The sequence below is a fragment of the Momordica charantia genome (genome assembly GCF_013281855.1).
Source record: "Momordica charantia cultivar OHB3-1 chromosome 2 unlocalized genomic scaffold, Mcharantia_2.0 BLBB01000002.1, whole genome shotgun sequence".
Classification (NCBI taxonomy): domain Eukaryota; kingdom Viridiplantae; phylum Streptophyta; class Magnoliopsida; order Cucurbitales; family Cucurbitaceae; genus Momordica; species Momordica charantia.
In genome coordinates, this window is record NW_028275160.1 from 6,651,925 (window position 1) to 6,670,300 (window position 18,376).

An 18,376-nucleotide genomic window follows, 5' to 3' on the forward strand; every position below is an offset into this window, starting at 1 on the left:
ACCCTCCTTATATATATATATATGTATTTTATAGAATACCACAAGTTCTATATCTAAAATATTCTTTAAAAAGATGTTTTATATATAAAATACCAATTGTATAATCTATTTTTACGATTTAATAGTAAATAAAGTGATGAAAAACTTCCCTCTAACCAGCCATACTTTGATTTGTTATGATGGTTATGGTTACCACCAATTTTGTAAGTGATCAAAGTTCTGGCATCCTTATATGCTCGGAAAGGTCTAGTGAATAAACTAAAATTTTAAATTTTAATTTATAAACATTATATTAATCAATACCGATGGTAAATCAGAAATAAATATTCAAATTGAAAATTATAATTTTATCTTGCAATAATATAATTGTAAAAATATCAAAAGAAAGATAAATTTAGAGAATTTAGAAAGAATAAATTCAAATCGGTAATTAGGTGAACTCACGGATTAAAAAGAAAAAAAAGGTAGAACTGTAAAAATATTGATTCCATAGTTCTTATACTTGAAACTAATTTTAAATGGCAGTGTTGCCTTATTTTATTTATTTATTTTTTGTTTTAAAATGAGTTTTAACGAAAAGATACAGATAACAATTTGAAATTAAAACAAAGAATTAAAATGTAATTTGACATAAATGAAAGAATATAGAACTATATATCATTAATTATTTTGAGAAAAATCTCGTGCCGTTCTTCTTTCCAAACTCGCGAAGAGAAGATTTTCCTTTCCTCTTCGTTTTCTACCCATACGGAAACCTAGCTCTCAGGTACAGTTCTTCTTCTCTATTTAAGCGCTAATATTGTTTTCCTCATTGGTTCTTATGCTCGATTTCGCATTGATTTCGGTTTGCTAAGCAAGTTTTGACTTGAAGCAGTGATAATTTGTTGTTTTTTCTCGCTCGATTTCCGAGAATACGAACAAAGAACAAGATTTTACCTTTTTTCCCTTTCTTTTGGGTATATTTTATAGATTTTGTGGTGGTGGGCTCAACTATGTGTTATGTTCTTGCTGGTGGTTGTTTTCCCCCAGAAGTTGAATTGTTATAGTTCGCTCGGGAATTGATTGTGCTCCTTCGAGGCTCTCTTTCCAAAAACAAAGACGGATAGAAAGAAAATCAGTTTTCTGTTGGAACTTGGAAACCCGTTTCGCACATCGTATGTTCGGAGAAGTTTAGGATAATTGTTGGCGTTGGTTCGATAAATTCGGTTAATCATACAAGACTTAGTTGGAACTTTGATTATTTACACTCGTTTCATTGATCATGTAATCTTCGTATCCAGGAATAGGTTTTTTTAGCCTTTTTTTTATGGCCTTAAGATTCCAGAATTTTTGTAGATTTTTGAGCTTAGTTCAATTATGTCACTTTATTTGCAGTGTTACTGGAGTAAGAGACGTTGTTGAAGAAATGTCTGAAGAAGGAAGGGTACACCCTGATTGCAGAAATGCTTCTAATCCTTATCATGAATGTAGCGAGTATTGCTTTAAAATAATTGCTGAAGTCAAAGCCCGGAATCAGCAAAATGAGCAAGGTTTTTTTGACATGTTACAACTTCTTTGCAATTATCTCGAACATCTTGCTTGACCTTCTCTATTTGTAGCTGAAAATTTCATTCCTCGTCACTATTTAGCCTTTTGTCTAATTAATTAATGCTCTCTTGTAATTATTTATTTCTATAACATTGCTCAAAATTGGCTCTACGAATTGGATAATCATCTTTAATTCCCTCCTCCACCTTTAAAATTCGGATGATGTGATTTGCCATCTTTCTCTTATCTCATATAAATCTTTTTCCGTGAATTCTGATCACAGTTAGTATATCATCAGAAGCTGTTCAAACTGGTCGCAGTGGTGGTTCTTCTGTTCAAGCTCGTTGGAGTAGTGGTTCTTCTGGTCAAGCTGGTCGAAGTAGTGCTTCCAATTTTGCTCCTCCGGATGAGTACGAAGATCTTCATGATGAAAAGCCCGACATTGAAGGGCACAGTGATGGTGATGTTGACAAATCTAGTGAGGAGAACGAGAATGTGGAAGGAGACTTCACTAAACTCACGGGGAGGAAGAAAAAGTTGTTTGAACTTAGGCTTAAGATGGTACTTATCTACATTTTTTTTTTTAAAGAAACAATCAATTACTATCAAGTAGCGTGTAATGACTTGTGGATGAATGGTTGCAGAATGAGGCGCGGAAAGCTAATCAGACAGCAATTGCTGCTGAAAAAAAGAAAATGGAACCTCCATCAGAATCAAGAGGCATTTCTAAACAAAAGTGGCTTGAGGATCGGAAGAAAAAAATTGGGAAGCTTTTAGATGCAAATGGCTTGGATATGACAAAAGCATATATGTTAGATACACAAGAGGCAGCAGAGTCCAAATATAAGAAATGGGAGAAGGATCCAGCTCCCTATGGATGGGATGGTGAGTCTCTATCTGCAGCTGTACAAATGTTTTAACATCAATTGTGCAATTCTTGTGCATGTGAACTCTTTTGGTTATGTGCAGGTGCACCTATGTTTCCGTGTGACATAAACTTACACTATGCTGATTTTAGCTGCATTTTTATCAACAAATGCATTTTTCAATAGTTTGACAAGGTTCTTTAATATGCTTGTTGGTGAAGGAAACATGATTTGAATCTGGGATATAGAAATTATATGTGTGTTGAGTTTTCAACTATATGTATGCATGCTCCAGCCCTCATTGGTGTGAACTCTATCATTACCATACTGAATGTGCATATTTTCTATCAAAGTACTGGTAATTACTGATATATTCTTTCTTCTTCATGTAGTATGTTATTTTATAGCTGTAGTCTCCCATGCTTCTTGCTGTTTGAAGCCATTTGAACTGATTGTTTAATTATGAATTGGGTGATATTCCAATGTAATCACTTCGTTTCTCTGTGGAGGGAGGGTTTGGGTATTAAATTTACTTAATTGGTTGTAATTTATCTATTTGTTATTAATATGTTAATACTTATCTAAAAAAGTTAACTGCATTGGTTTTAACAGTGTTTAATCAGAAAACGTTGTACAATGCATACAAAAAGCGGACAAAGAATGTAAATGTGGACCTTGAGGAATATAATAAAATGAAAGATTCTGATCCTGAGTTCTACCGCGAGGCTTCGAGTCTTCAATATGGAAAGGTACTGATAATTCCTACAAACTTCAACCATATCTGTAAAATATTAGATTTCTAACTTGATGCTTTTGGGCCATTGTTCTGCAGGCACCTAAGATTTCAGAGGATAAGATTGACAATATGGTGAAAGAACTGAAGGAGCGGGATGAGAAGCGTAAGTCATTTAGCCGTAGGAGGAAGTTCCACGAAGACAAGGATATCGACTCTATCAATGATCGCAATGAGCATTTCAACAAAAAGATTGAGCGGGCCTTTGGTAGATACACTCTGGAGATCAAAAACAATCTCGAGCGAGGAACTGCGTTGCCCGATTAAGGTATTTGTTTAGACGAGGCGTTTCTTCTAAATGCAACCTTACTGCTTCTCTTCTCCTCTAGGAATTTCGGAGAACTTATATCGAATCCTAGTAATAGCGACTGTTTAAAGCTTTTCCCTTGAATTTTAAAATAGAGTTCTCCTGTAAAATATTTATCTGAAAAGCTACTAAATTCTCTAAATGGTAGAAAATTGATTGAAGGTGGCTTTCTTCTCGTAGATATGTACTAAAGCATCTCAGTAATAGAGGTTGTTTTCTTCCAACTTAACTCAAGCCTCACAGCAAACAAACCCTTGTTACTTGTTTGATTGATGTGATGAATGTGGTAGAACTTGTCCAATTTGAAACTTCAAATGGACAGGGCGGCTTTGAATTTTAATCCATGTTTTAAACGTTTCAATTGTTAGTTTGTTTTGTGATGCTTGTATTCACCTACTGCCTATGCTCAGCAACAAGAAGATTAAAGAATATAACTCAAATAAACAATCCAATGTACTAACACCTATGATAGTTTGAACAACAACATTCCATTAACATTCTAACGACAAGAAGATACGCACAAAAGTGTTTAAAAACTGAAGTAGAAGACGAGGATTGGTTTTTGGTTGGAGTCAGACAGAGCGGTTGCTGCGGAAGGATCCGAGTGCTTTCACTCCTGCCGCTCTGAGAACGTATTGATGATACAACGCTGCTGCTGCCGCCCCGAGAAAGGGCCCAACCCAGAATATCCACTGCAGGACATGGTATCGTATAATTTAGATCCTCCGAGAGACAGACATTATTATTATGTTATTGTAACATAACATGTGTGTTAAATCATAAATGTTTTCTTACATGGTCTCTCCAAGCTCTTCCGTTGTTGTACATGACTGCAGCACCTAAGCTCCGAGCCGGGTTTATGCCGGTGCCTGTTATCGGAATGGTGGCTAGGTGAACTACGAACACGGCGAATCCGATGGGTAATGGAGCCAAAACCTGGTGTCAAAAGCAACGATTTGTTTTCTTTTGTATCTCATTTTCTTAAATCACAATTTTAACGTAACACAATAATATTTTATAATACTTTATAAGTATCAATTGTCATCTGTGTTAAAAGGAGTAAAACTATAGATAAAAGTGTTGAGAATATATAGTCAGAGGCTTACAGGAACATGCGAGTCACGAGCGTTTCTCTTGGGATCAGTGGCGGAGAACACGGTGTAGACCAGCAGAAAAGTGCCGATAATCTCGGCTCCGAGGGCGGTGCCTCGGCTGAAACCGTCGGCGACGAGGTTAGCTCCGCCACCATGGCTGTTGTAAGCATGCTTCATGAAAGATTTTACCAAGGCAACGCCGACAATGGCTCCGAGACACTGCGCCGCCATATAAGCTACCGCTCGGACCACCGACACCTTTCTCGCCAACAACAGCCCAAACGTCACGGCTGGATTTATATGCCCACCTGATATTCATCAACATTCGCTATTATTTGAAAATTTTTTCTGGATTAAGTCTGAAAGAAGTGGAAATGTGGAAGAAGTTTGATTAAAACAATTGGATTGGTTACGTGGCTTTTTATCTCTCCCTCCAATTCCGCGAGCCACTCTAACTCTCTCAAATATTACCGACTCTCTCCCACTCTCTGTCTTGAAATCTCCTCAAATTTTACCAATTTTCTCTCTCCCTTACACCACCCTCTTAATTTTCAAATATTTTATTTACATTTATAAACTTTACGTTTTCAAATAATTTTCTCTCTAAAAAAAATTCATTTATCTCTCACTTAATATTTTCATTATTTTTCTTTCAAATCCACTCTTTAGACTCTTTTTTCTCTTCTCCACTCATCTAAATTATTTATTCAAATTATCATTTATTTAAGTTTATTTGAAATTTGTAAAATGTGAAGATAGTATCTTAGTAAGAGTAAGAGAAAATTAGAAAGGTGAGATCGAAAGAGAGAGAAATTGGTAAAATTATCATTTTTTTCTCATTCACTCCTAGACTATTGTTTCTTTTCTCAACTCATCCAAATTCTTTATTCAAATTATCATTTATTTAAGTAATTTGAAATTTATAAACATAGGAAGATACTAGTTAAAAAGACTAAGATAAAATTAGGAGGGCGAGATTGAAAGAGAGAGAAATTGGTAAAATTTGAGAGATAGTATTTACTTATTTAGAGAGATAAAATTAGAGGGCTGAAAGAGATTTGCATTTGCTCTCAGAATAATAATAATAATAAAATGATAAATTTTAAGAGTACTAAATCACTTATAAATACTCTTAAAAGGATGAGATTATTTTAGACAAAATTCACGAGATTAAATATACCCTAACACATAAGCAAAGAGTACGTACCTGAAATACCAGCGGTGCAGTAAACAAGAACGAAGATCATGACGCCGAAGGCCCAGGCTATACCGAGAGGGCCGACGCCGGTGCAGGGCCCGGGACGGGCATTGTTTCCGATGACGGTGGCGAGGGTGATGTAGAGGAAAAGGAGAGTAGCCATGAACTCAGCAATGACAGCTCTGTGAAAGGACCAAAGCTTGAGCTCGGAGAAGCCCAGCAGCGGAGCTGGTGGCGGGTCCACATAGTCCTTCCCCTGCTGCCTCCTCTCCTCTTCCATCACCACATCCTTAGAACCCATTTCTCTCTCTCTCTACTTTCTTACTCCTCAATTCAATGCTTTGGTATTTTTGGAAGAAAGTGGATAAAGATATAAACAACAGAGATGCCTAACAAAAAAAAGTGGTTGGTTCAATCCCCTTAATCCCCTATTCCTTAATCCCCTATTCCTACATGTTGTACCGATATTGCAACTTCACCTAATTAGTATTTTTCAATATTTAGATGCTCATGAATCATGAGTCAATCTCCAAGTGGTTCATTAATTTAAAACGGTTAGAATAAATTAAGAGGAGATGCATTTAATTTAAATTATATGATGACCAATTAACTTAAGAATAAATTCATATATATTTTTCGACATCAAAGTATGTCTAAATTGGTTTAGATAAATTTTTTAGTAACAGTATAAATAGATATTCATCAATCTATTTATCAATATTCTTTTGTACCCTAATGGTTAAGAATTCGAATTCACAAATTTTTAGTCCGAAATTAAATGACTGAGAACTCTACCGGTGTTTACTTTGTAGGCTCTTTTTAGTTAAATTCTTACAAAAATCCTACGGCATGAGTGGGATTAAAGTTTATAAATAAATGAAAAGAAAATAGAACCATCTTTTTTTTTTTTCTTAATGCACACAGGAACAAGTGAAATCCATGGACTCATTTTAAAAGTTATTTTAAAAAATCAATAAAGTTGATTTTTGGGCGGAAGAAACCAAACGGAAAAGGTAAAAATAAATTTGGCTGTTGGGATAGGAACTCTTTGATAATTTAATAAAGAAAAAAAAGGGAAAAATTGGATGTTTGGATTGGAAGGAACTTGGTCGGTTTAGAAGTTGTGTGAAATTTAGGGCAAAATTAAGCCACGTTTTGGGGGAACAGTCTGGAAAATGGAAATGCTGCCATTTGTATTAATGTGAGATCATTCTTCCCCAGATGGCACTCATCATGTACACCTATTTAAATCTCCAATAAAACTTATAATAATAAATAAATCTTTCAAAATTCCTCGTCATTTTTGGGAGTAGGAACAAAATAAATGACACCACAAATATCAAAATATCCAAACCTAACAATTCAAATTCAAATAAACAAATATAGAATATAGTCTGACAACAATAATATTGAGCTACTCATTCATCTCCCATGGTGGTAGAATAGAAATTTTTTCATCCTTTTGCCATTGATAGTTTGCCAAATAAGCACCCTCGTAAATGGCGTGGAGTTCAAATAATGAAATAATACATTATTTGTCGAAATATGTACTCCTAGTACTGAAAATTTTTCGAATAAAAAAAAGTACACTTTGTACCTAATATGCAGTAAAAATATTACTTATTCAAGAAAGTTTGCAATCAGTACTTTTTAGTGACAGAAAAACAGTGATTAAAAGACATTTATTCAAACATTTTAGTAAATTTCAGTCATCATTACTTATTTTTGATAATTATTAAAATTCAATCCCAGAACAAATAAATTTTTTTACTACAACTGTATTAATGATAAGTAGAAGAAAGATTGGTAAAAAATTTTGGAGTGGTTAGCAGGAAGATTCACAAGAATACCTACCCAAGCCATAAATTTTCAACAGAGAGGAAGTGTTGATTCAATTCCATGAAACTTAAACTTTAATCTGACTTGGGTACAAGAATAAAGAATAAACATTTTTCATAATCTTGGTCCTCACAAAATAAAAACAAAATTTCATTAATTATAAGATTTGAACACCCAGCAAATGTTCAAGCTTCTGGTTAATAAAGGGTTTGCCTTCAAATTTCTACAGGGAGTAACAAGTTTCTCAGTTCCAGGAATTGCACATGTAGAATACAACAGTTAAAAACTGTGGTGTCTGCAAAGTTGGACATGTATACACATTCATACACTTGAAACTTTGGGGCATATAAGCACATCAGATTATGATCTTACCTGCATTAGTTGTTATCTTCTTCCAGTTCCAGCTTTTTTGCTTAAATTTTCAGGGTAGTTTCGATTTCAAACACGGCCGAGAAATCTCGAGCGTTACAACTATTGATTAGTGAACTAATCCCCAAAAAACTCTACCCAGATACTTGGATTGTTTCAACTTTGAGCTTTGACACGACTTAAAATCCAGTACACCTGCAAAAGTTTTAGGAACAGCAAGTTTGAAATGAATTTGATAGTAACCGAGATTCTTGTGAGAATTAAACCCAAAAATAGATCCATTCATTGTATAGTCCAGTGCTTACAATGTTATTTTTAGGAGATCTCCAGTAGAAGCCTTGGATCCCAATAACGAATATGTTAGAGATTACCAAAACGTAAATGCATAAAGCATGCTTCCCCATCCACTCCAGAACACATGTCAAGCGTCGATAGCCGTGGACATCCACCTATAGAAGTTCAGAGATCACCAGACATTATCTATCCATTTAGTTTGGCTAAAAAGTACATGGATGAGAAATACGGAAAGAAACAGATGTTGATGTTCATTCCAAATCCTTGCATCACAAGAATTAGATATTGAATTCAAAAGATTGAAATTGATGAACTCACCAAGATATAAAGAGCGCAAAAGACTATTCCTGCTGATGCAGAAGTAATCAGCATATAGCTGACTGTGTAGAGGGACTTATTTACAGGGATACCTGAAGGACAAAATATTAAAAGAATAAGAATCGATTTCAAAATCAGATGTTGTACAAGAGTATATATGGCATAAATTTGATGAAAATGTTGGAGATAGGAATGGATCAATGATCGTTCCCACAATATTAGCCTACTTAATAGATACGTTTTTGGCAATATCAGCTTTCATCAAGTTTATACCTATAAAGACGAGGAATATTCCGAGAACCAAAGTCTTAAGCGAGAGTGAGAACCAGCTCCTGGTGCGGCTTTTGTGTTCCTGGAAATATTGAAGCAATGCAATTAGTGAATAATATTTGACTGAAACGAGGTGATCAAAGAAAAGCATCAAGAGGATGGGAAAAGGGCTGTATGTTAGATGCATAAACTACGTAGGGAGTATTTAATACTAATATCAAAAACAAGATGTCCACTATACTGAATTCTTCATTGAAAGAAGTAAATTGCGTGAAATGTGAACTACCTAATCACTCTCGGCGATGAGATAATTCAATAAGATATTGCTCAATCTCACCTGTACATTGGAAAGAATGTGACCATACTGAAGTCCTATTATGCAAGCCACAGTAGCTGTTAAAGAGCTGCAAACATTTCCGACAGTGCAAAAAAATCACTGTTGTGAAATCATATAAAATAACAAATGTAAGGAATGAACATAACAATGAATGGTGTTGCTATATCCCTATCGTTGCTTTCATGTATTTTTCCTGGCAAGCAGAGAAGATAATGGAAAGTTCGAAGATGGGAAAATGAAACAACAGAATATTAGATCAACAATTTAGGTTCGGAAGGAACTGTAGTTAAGTAATTATACAAGATGCAAGAAGAAGAGAAATCCTACAATAATAACGAACTTTAAATTTCATCTACAATTCAATGGGCATAAGAAATGCCATATTCTAGAGATTTCACAATATTAGGTCAACAATTTGTAAGAGGTTAAACATTATCCCATACATCTCAATGTTCATATTTATCCTGAAAATTATGGTAATTCTCTCAAACCAAACAGTCAGGATACTCACAGATATCAAAAAATAAAATAATAGGTCCAATGTGAATTTGAAATTTCACATGTTACAAAACATTTTTCTCTTCACCAATCTTTATCCAAACTATCTCAACAAAAGAGAATGCACATCCCTTGAAAAAGTTCCCCATGCATCAAATATAATGCACAAATATTTATGAATACAGTTTACTGAGAAGAAGCATAGATATGCACCTTAAAAGACCTTCAGGTTCAAAAGGAGCATGACACCATGAAGGTGAAGTCTCGGGAACTTGACCCCTGGAGGAAATATTGCACTCCTTCAAATCACATTCTTCATTAGGGCTGATCAAAATGCACAACAATGGTGAACGTTACAAGATCAAAGAACCAATTTCACTGATACCTTCATATTTCTGTAGACAGGTTTAGTATACAAATGGTCAATACCAAGAACATAACGATCAATCATCCCAGCAGAATTACAAGCAGGTCCATGATCACCTCGAACAGAACAATTCACCTAAAACAAGAACGATCTTACTTTCAGTGTAAGTTATGGCTTAAAGCTCTTCCTTACTTTCTTTTTATCAAATGAAGGATTGTAATAGACTGAAGAAACTGATACATGGATGGAAGTCAAATTTTGCACGGACATCATTCCAGTTGTAGGTACAAATGCAATTAACGTTGATCTCACCTTTTTCATACTAAACCACGAAGACCAATTTCGATTCTTTTTCTTTTATTAGAAAACCACGGACAATCAGAATGAAGCTACTAGAGAAAATAACATGATAGCAAAATATTTGCTAGGAGGAAAAGGTACATAGTATTTCCTTACCATGTAACCGTAGCTTCCATTTGGTGGAAGTGAAGAGGTCGTGGTTGATATTTTGAAGTTCCAATCTGGAACGTATAAACCATATGACAACCCCATATATAATGACAACAGAAAAAATATAGCACACCTGCAAGTTAAAAATACTAAACATTAAGAAACATACTGAATAGAGAAGTTCATATATTCAATAGACTAAATCCTTAAAATATAACAGCATCTTATAAATGCAACTGATTATTGTTAATGGTTATTTCGACGACTCTGATAAATGGCTTAAAGCCTGAAAAATAACATAGTTATAAACCATCAAGATCAAATGTAGCAGTGAACTCTCACAGTCTCACTTTCACTTAATATCAGACTCTGTGGTCCTCTGTTAGCTCAACTATTCAACCCAATTCATGTTACTACAAATATCATAAAAGAGGCAGTCCGATCATATCTAGTAAAGAAAAAGGATTGCTTATCATTATAGATACCTCAAAAGAGAATGAGATTGAAATTAACATAATAGACTCTTGATATTATGTCATATGTAATATGAATCACATAGTGCCAAATATTATATCCTTACCAATGCCACCAGAAGCTCTTAGTATTCCCTACTTCTTCACGTGTGCGACAAGTTAGCCAGATCTCACACAAAGCAGCAATCAAGTATCCAACAGATATTCTCTGCATTGAATCAGAATAAATGCAGAACATCATGTTTAAATGTTAAAAGAAGGAAGAAGAGAAGTTACTTAGTCCAAACCCCTGCCTTTAGATTTAATGTTAGGTCATTTTGTCAGCTTAAAATCTAGCTTAGCTGGCATTTCAGCTATCTTGCAAACAGGCATAGCAATATTATTATATAGTCCAAAATCCAAATCCTCATCCAGCCATCCGGTTATACAAAAAAAGTCCATCAATATGTGCTGTGGTCGGGACAAACTTAGACCATTGTAGCAATTGCAAAAAGATAAGGAGTGACGAATAGCAACACCTGCAAAATGCCAAGCCACCTAATCCTCTCCATATCAACACCATAAGTCAAAGATGTTATCCCGTGAAAGTAACCACCTGGAATAATTTGGAAAAGTAAAGATTGAGGTATTGGAAAAATAATGATTAAGGTATCAACTGCTTAATAGTATGTAATCAATGTAGCCATTTTGAACCATGGTACATCACTGGCTGGGTACAGCTTGACACTCTTAAGTTCTCATACGACTACTACCAAAATGTATTTAGGAAGTCTGTTAATCGTTTTTTTTTTTTTTCCGGTACAGGAAGTATGTCAATCGACGAATGGTTTCTAGAATGTTTGGTGCAAGAGTTACCAGCGATAAATTTACCTTGAAGAAGAACACCCAGGAGAAAAAGGTACAGACCCCTGCTTGCTGCAATCCTTGTAGCGGCCACTTTACTTTTTACTTCCTATTTCAAGCAATATTTTTATGTTAAAACAAAATATCATTAAAACTACAAAAACATGAAAAACCCATGATTCGTCTGCACGGATTTTGCTTCCACACCTAGAACTCAAATGGCAAATAGCTAGTTGAACAATAAAGCCAACAAGAGGCCGAAAATTCTTGGTTGAATCCATTTACTTACTTTATAAACAAGTGCAAGTGAGACTCCGGCAATAAATAGAAACCAAGGCATCACAAAATCAGCCAAATGAAGTCCATTCCACGGCGAATGAGCGATAATTGGCAAAAATGAGCCACCGTAGTCCACAAGCATCATCAGCTGAACAAAAACAGCACAGCATTCGAAAATCAATCATCAGGAATTTAGCAGGTAGTAACTAATTTTACTTGGCTCGCTAAACCGAACAGTTGACGAGAAGCATATTGTTATCTTACGGTCATGCCTTTTTTTCTTTCTGAGTAGATACAATAGAAAAGCATAATCTTATTAAAGTGGAACTCAAAAGCGGAACTACGTAAAGAACAAGAAAATAATGAATTCTTTAAGCAACATTATTCTGGTGCTAAAAACGGCGGGGAAACAGAGGAGACGAAATTAATTAATTATGGCTTCCAAAGAAAGAAAATCAGCGAGCTACAAACTAATTAATTGCATTAATTCCTACACAAGAGTAAGATTCTGCTTCCAATTAGGTCCTTCGTTTCCTCTCACATTCTTTCCAGTAACCAAAACACGACCGAAAAGAACAAAGCAAACCATTTCGCATGAACGAGAAGCGTACAATAACCAGGCCAAACAAAGAGATGTATCAGCGAATTTAGTGAGTGCTCGAGATCCAGAGAGAGGGAAAGAGAGAGCTAACAAAGACGCTGAGGCCGCGAAAGACGTCGAGTGACACAACGCGCGGAGCTTTGCCACTGGACTCCGGCAACTCCAGTTGATTCTTCAGTAGCGGTCGAGAATCGGCCATTAATTCCGGCGAGAAGCACAGAGGCCGAAGCAGCTGAAAGTGCGCCGAAACCGAAACAATCTAATAATTAGGCCAGAATATTTGTAAAGCTTCGTTTGGTAAAGAAATTGCTTCGCTGTAAACGCCGTCTCCCAACTCCCTGACTGATACGTGGCATCTTTTTATTGGCTGAAAACAGAATCAGGACAACAATATTTTTTTAATTATATTTCAGATTTATGAAAATAAGAAGAGCCAATTTCTATTTCTTAATAATTATTAAATGTTACTCCATAATTGTCTTCCAATGATTAATAAATAAAATATTATGTTTATGATTCTCGTTGGATGATTAGAGTATTAAATAATTATTGCTTAACAATGATTTGATTCTATAATAGTAACTATTTAAGTGCCAAATATATATATCCAATTAATAGGTTTTGATATATATCGTATAAATAAATATAAACCTTTCAGATCTTTCAGGAAGGTCTTCAATTTGTAGTTAGACAAAGAAGTCCACCCACTTTCACTATTCTAATTATAAATTAAGGGAAACTATTCATACGCTTTTTGTATGTCTCCCTCGATCTGTTTATAAAAGAGTATCATTCTTCTAAACCATGTACGCTATTATGTATGAGACTTGCTTACTCAGCTTGAATTTAGATTGATTTGAGTTTTGGAGTGTTTGTTCCTTATTGTTAATGACGGTCGACCTTTGATCCAAGGTAGGATTTAGTATAAACACCATATACATATATCTAACCAAATTGGACACCTGTCAAATTTATAGGCTACAATTATTTAAATGGCCAGTTGGATTGAATCTCATGGCTTTTCAATTCTAACATCTAGAAATCCTAATTTTGGATAATATGTATGTAAATGTATCAAATGTAAATTGTATTTATGTAAAACAAGCAAACCCATTAGCTTATTTATTATGTTTACATTCACATAGCTTCAAGAAAATAATCCAATTAATTTTTTTTATGTTTATTTAGTCATTTAACTTTTAAAAATACTCAATTACATTTATTAGCCTTGAATTATAATTCTATTTAGCCCTATCGTTGGCATTATTAAAGGAATACCGTTGTTATATGTATATTAAGGTAAACATTGGAGAAAAGTTCTAGAACTATCATAATACATACTTTCTTTCTCGAAAATAAATTAATTGGGAGGACCTCACATAATAGAATAATATATCTACCAAATATTAATGGACGGAGTATATAAGTACTATAATAGTATTAAAAAGAATTCCAATATTAGCCGATTTGCTATGACTAGACAGACAAATGACAAAAATAAGTAAAAAAAATCAATTAAAGTGACTCATCTTACTTTCTTACTTCACCACTTTGCTTCCTAATCTAAATGATTAATTTTTGCAAAATTTTTAATTTTAGTTTTAAGGAAAATATCAATATTACTATATAGTTAAGTTAATATTCAATTCGATAAATTTTAAATTTAAATGAGACATTTAAAGTTTATTTTTTGAGATATAGACCACCAATAGTGAGTGTGGAATGACTTTTCGTAGAAATACTTTCATATGAAACACTTTTTATAAGTATTATTAGAAAAAACACTAATTAAGTGCTTCTTTGAAAAAAAATATTTTAAAGTATTTTAATGTATTTTTATAATTTCTAAGGTCACTTTTTGATTTTCTTATTATGAAACTGTTAAAAACTACTTTTAATTAGCATAAACACTCTTAAACATTTAATCATTTTTAACTATATAACAAAATATTGTGAAATATTTTTTAAAAAGATATTTAAATTGGTTATACTTTATATTACCACTTCAAATATTATACCAAACTCGTTGTTAAGATCGTAAATTTTGTTTGGATAAACAACACTGAATAACACGCTTCATACACCGCTCATTTTGTTAGTTCTAGTGTATTACCACGTGGAATGCACGTATAAATTTTTTTTAATTATAAGGTAACTTAAATTTTATATAATTTCACGTAAAATATTTTAAGTATAATTATTTTAAAAAATAATTAAGATTAATTTTTATATATATTTATTATTATTGACAGCTAATTATTAATAATAAAATATACTATTTATAATTATTTTTAAAATATATTATTTATAGTTAATTGTTAATGATATATTTTGTAAATAAATAAATTAAAAGTAAAGGAAAAAATTATATATTAATAAAAAAGTAAATATGTATTTTAATATTTTTATTTTAAATTATTTCAACCCAATATGGGTCCTTTATTTTATTTTTTTAATATTTTGTTTGTTTATTAAATATTTGTTTAAGGCTGACATTTTGTTGTATATGTTGAATTTTGTAACTAAAACTAAATTATTTTATTGATTTAATTTTATATTATAATTAAAATTATTAAAGAAAAACTCTTCAAATTATAATATTAGAAAATAAAATGACCAAAAGTTTTATATTCCACCTTTTACGATTCTATACAAATTATTGTTTATAATTAATTTATTAATTAAACATTTTTTTATATACTGGCTTCTATGATTGTTTTTTTTTTTCAACAATAAGAACATGGGCTTGTAATTATCTATATTTTAAACAAATATTCTAAATAAAATTGCTAAAAAAAAACATTCCAAATAAAAAAATACACTAAACAATAAAAAACATTAGTAACAAAAAAAAAAGTCCAAATCGTAAACTAAATAAAATTGCTAAAAAAAGAAACATTCTAAATAAAAAACACACTAATTAGAAAAATAACAATAGTAACAAAAAAAATCCAAGTACTTACTATACACTCATCTTTTAGAGTAAATATGCTCATTCTTGAAGATTGTTTGACAGATACTATTATTCAACTTTGTAAAATTGTGGAATGGTAATGTTACAAACCTAGTATTCGAGATATGTAGATTCAACATATGCCTCTCTTGCAACTTGATGAATATGTCACAAATATCTCGAGATGTTTTCAAGATTGAATCATCTTTTACAGATGTTTCAAGGAACTAAGAATTAAAAAGTATTGAAACTTGTGAAAAACATGTAGAAGAAAACCTATTTTTATAGTAGTAGAGGATAAAACGTTACAAAAGCTTTTCAAATTCTAAAACTCTTGAAATTCTAGTATGGATTTTAATTAAAGAAAAAATTAATTTTATGTTGTTGGAAAACTTTTTGCATTCTAACCTTTTATATTCCATGCATTTATAGTATTGATAATTAATAATTAATAATTAATTTAATATTTGTAATAATATATTAATGGCATAATTTGTAAATTTGTAAATTTAGTAAAGGGCAAAAGTGTCTAAAAATGTTTTTCCTACATCCTACCTTTTTAATATAGTATAGATATAAGCAATCTCATTATCTTCTAGACGTATCCTCAAATCTTCTCAACATCCAAGACCTCATGAATTAGGACTTAGAAAGCATTGCCTCCTCGATGAACAAATGGGTCTTGGGTAGGTTTGTGTCTTCTTCCCTCATCAAATAAATTAATAACTGCCAACAAATTCGATTCAATTGGTGTTGAAATTTGGTCTACTTATGTGATCGGAGAATGCTAATGTGCTTGTCTCCTTTTGCATGTGCATAATCTACAAGACCGAACTTAAAAACATGTGCGATGTTCTTCCAAATGCACTTTAAAAGCTTAAGTGAGAATGCAGTCTGAAAGAGTTAAGAAGAGAGCAAGAAGTATGATGCATGATATTGCATACCTTTTAGAAGGGTTTGACTCCTCCTTTTATAGCTAGGGAGACGTGCTTCGAGAAATCCAAGCCGTACTGTTGAATAGAGAGTTTTTAACCAAATGTCAATGAATATCCCACCGAACAAACTTTGTCCAAGAAAAGTGGCCGAGTTGAACTGCCCGTCGTTGGCCATGCAAGCTTTCCTTCATTGGTCCATCGAGTTCAAACAATGCCCACACAATCCTTGTAGTATTCAGGGATTTTGCAGCTCATCTCCTAAATTTAACAACTTGGGATCATGGCTTCCCCAAAAGAAGACATGGAAATATATATATAGTTGTAGCTAGAAATGCCAATGTCCAAGAATAAGAACAATGGGTGGGCTTGGGCTTCTACCTTGAGACTTGAAAGGGTGCGTGCGTGTGGCGCGCGCGGGGTTGAGCGTGGTGGAGTAAGGGCGAGCGCGCGCCGGGGCCGTGGAAGCGCGCGGGGGCTGCTCCACCAAACCCAATATTTCCGTTCAATAACTTATCCATTCAATTTCAAAAGATGCTCAATTTTCTCCAAACGTTACTGTCAACAACTCCAAGTTTCCCATGTGTCCATTCTGTCCCCTATTCTTTTTTCTTTCGATATTCCAATGGAACTTGTGTAACCTTTAATTCTCTCTAGCTGTATAAAAATTATATATTTTTAGACTAAATTAAAGTTAATCCCCATAGTTCCGATATAGTTTCAATTTAATTTATATGATTCTAAAAGTTTTACTTCTCCGTCGTTATGATTTTTGCTCTGTTTAAATTTGGACACTAGGGCTTACCTAATTTTCATATGAATACATTTTTTTCTCTCATGACAATGGGCTAATGTTTTTACATAGTTAACTATGATAGTTAATGTTATGGCTGAGGAAAAAGTATCAAAAAAAAAAAAGAAATAAGTGGTAAAATATATAATTTATGGGCAATTCGTGAGGTTTAGCCAAATCATGTATACCAAATTAAAACTTTTAAAATTATAGGGATCAAATTGAAATAAATTCCAAACTATAGGGATCAAATTTTTAATTTAACCTATCTTTTATTTCAATACTTCTATGTTTGTGATTCTTTGATGTATAACTCATAAACCTTTTGATTTCCTTCATTAATGATACGTGTTAAATACAGTGACAATTTGACGTGACTTAGACTTAATCAAATTGGTAAATATTTCTTTTTAACACTATTATCTAAGGGTGTGTTTGGGAGTGATTTTGACATAGCTAAAATCACTTTTGTCATTGTCAAAGTCACTTCCCTTTTCATTAATGATGTTTGGTAAATTAAAAAATGAACTCAAGAAATTTTAAAATCACTTAAAATTGATTTTTAAAGTATCGGATGGTGATTTTGGAAAATCAATTATACTAAAATCTATTTTTTAAAAAATCACTAATTTTACAATCACTCCCAAACACACCCTAAATGTAAATGTGTGATTATTCACGTAGAAGATTTATATATGGTATGTTTTACTAAAAAAAGATTTATATATGGTTTTGAGCATAGCTCAACTAGTTAATGTATATATTTTTTTTATCAAAACGTCGTGAGCTCAAATTTATCATCCCAATATGCTGTTCTTTTTTAGTTATTGTTTCATATTCAAATTATAATGATAAATCTATTACATAAATTAGTAAAGAATAAAGATGATGATTTCAATATTCTATTATTGACAAATGAATATCCATAAGTTGGGATTATTTTAGTAAAAGTATTGTTACCATGGTTTCAAATAT

General features: G+C 32.8%; 3 protein-coding genes across 7 annotated transcripts; 1 reads left to right on the plus strand and 2 right to left on the minus strand.

The window, feature by feature from the left end:
- Positions 1 to 618: 618 nt before the first annotated feature.
- LOC111015528 (GCIP-interacting family protein) lies at positions 619 to 3,722 on the plus strand. Of its 3 annotated transcripts, none has more exons than XM_022290585.2 (6): positions 619 to 766; positions 1,375 to 1,529; positions 1,811 to 2,088; positions 2,172 to 2,412; positions 3,006 to 3,142; positions 3,226 to 3,722. In XM_022290585.2, exons 2-6 carry the CDS (start codon positions 1,406 to 1,408, stop codon positions 3,451 to 3,453), a joined length of 1,008 nt encoding a protein of 335 aa, XP_022146277.1. In that variant the 5' UTR covers positions 619 to 766; positions 1,375 to 1,405; the 3' UTR covers positions 3,454 to 3,722. The 3 variants fall into 3 exon arrangements, with proteins under 3 accessions (XP_022146277.1, XP_022146278.1, XP_022146280.1); XM_022290586.2 differs by lacking the exon at positions 619 to 766 and adding an exon at positions 971 to 1,263; XM_022290588.2 differs by lacking the exon at positions 619 to 766 and adding an exon at positions 971 to 1,154.
- Positions 3,723 to 3,914: 192 nt separating this feature from the next.
- PIP2;8 (plasma membrane intrinsic protein 2;8) lies at positions 3,915 to 6,174 on the minus strand. Its single transcript, XM_088121229.1, has 4 exons — positions 5,795 to 6,174; positions 4,600 to 4,895; positions 4,289 to 4,429; positions 3,915 to 4,185 (listed from the first exon to the last, which is right to left on the minus strand). Exons 1-4 carry the CDS (start codon positions 6,084 to 6,086, stop codon positions 4,066 to 4,068), a joined length of 849 nt encoding a protein of 282 aa, XP_087977355.1. The 5' UTR covers positions 6,087 to 6,174; the 3' UTR covers positions 3,915 to 4,065.
- A 1,579-nt stretch (positions 6,175 to 7,753) lies between these two features.
- LOC111015529 (uncharacterized) lies at positions 7,754 to 13,012 on the minus strand. Of its 3 annotated transcripts, XR_015789455.1 has the most exons (14): positions 12,815 to 13,012; positions 12,133 to 12,270; positions 11,871 to 11,952; positions 11,519 to 11,595; positions 11,108 to 11,208; positions 10,534 to 10,660; positions 10,096 to 10,212; positions 9,924 to 10,009; positions 9,213 to 9,279; positions 8,879 to 8,957; positions 8,606 to 8,697; positions 8,299 to 8,442; positions 7,997 to 8,188; positions 7,754 to 7,919 (listed from the first exon to the last, which is right to left on the minus strand). XR_015789455.1 is itself a non-coding variant. In XM_088121200.1 (13 exons), exons 1-13 carry the CDS (start codon positions 12,920 to 12,922, stop codon positions 8,150 to 8,152), a joined length of 1,257 nt encoding a protein of 418 aa, XP_087977326.1. In that variant the 5' UTR covers positions 12,923 to 13,012; the 3' UTR covers positions 7,754 to 8,149. The 3 variants fall into 3 exon arrangements, 2 of the variants coding, with proteins under 2 accessions (XP_087977326.1, XP_087977327.1); XM_088121200.1 differs by having other exon boundaries at positions 7,754 to 8,188; XM_088121201.1 differs by having other exon boundaries at positions 7,754 to 8,188; positions 12,734 to 12,875.
- Positions 13,013 to 18,376: the final 5,364 nt, after the last annotated feature.

Excerpts from the sequence above, each read along its gene's own strand:
- LOC111015528 (XM_022290585.2), top strand. The coding sequence starts at position 1,406 with ATGTCTGAAGAAGGAAGGGTACACCCTGATTGCAGAAATGCTTCTAAT. Across the intron at positions 2,089-2,171 it reads TTGAACTTAGGCTTAAGATG|AATGAGGCGCGGAAAGCTAA; the intron begins GTACTTATCTAC and ends GAATGGTTGCAG. Across the intron at positions 2,413-3,005 it reads AGCTCCCTATGGATGGGATG|TGTTTAATCAGAAAACGTTG; the intron begins GTGAGTCTCTAT and ends TGGTTTTAACAG.
- LOC111015529 (XM_088121200.1), bottom strand. The coding sequence starts at position 12,922 with ATGGCCGATTCTCGACCGCTACTGAAGAATCAACTGGAGTTGCCGGAG. Across the intron at positions 12,271-12,814 it reads TTCGCGGCCTCAGCGTCTTT|CTGATGATGCTTGTGGACTA; the intron begins GTTAGCTCTCTC and ends GTTTTTGTTCAG. Across the intron at positions 9,280-9,923 it reads GAACCTGAAGGTCTTTTAAG|CTCTTTAACAGCTACTGTGG; the intron begins GTGCATATCTAT and ends AAATGTTTGCAG.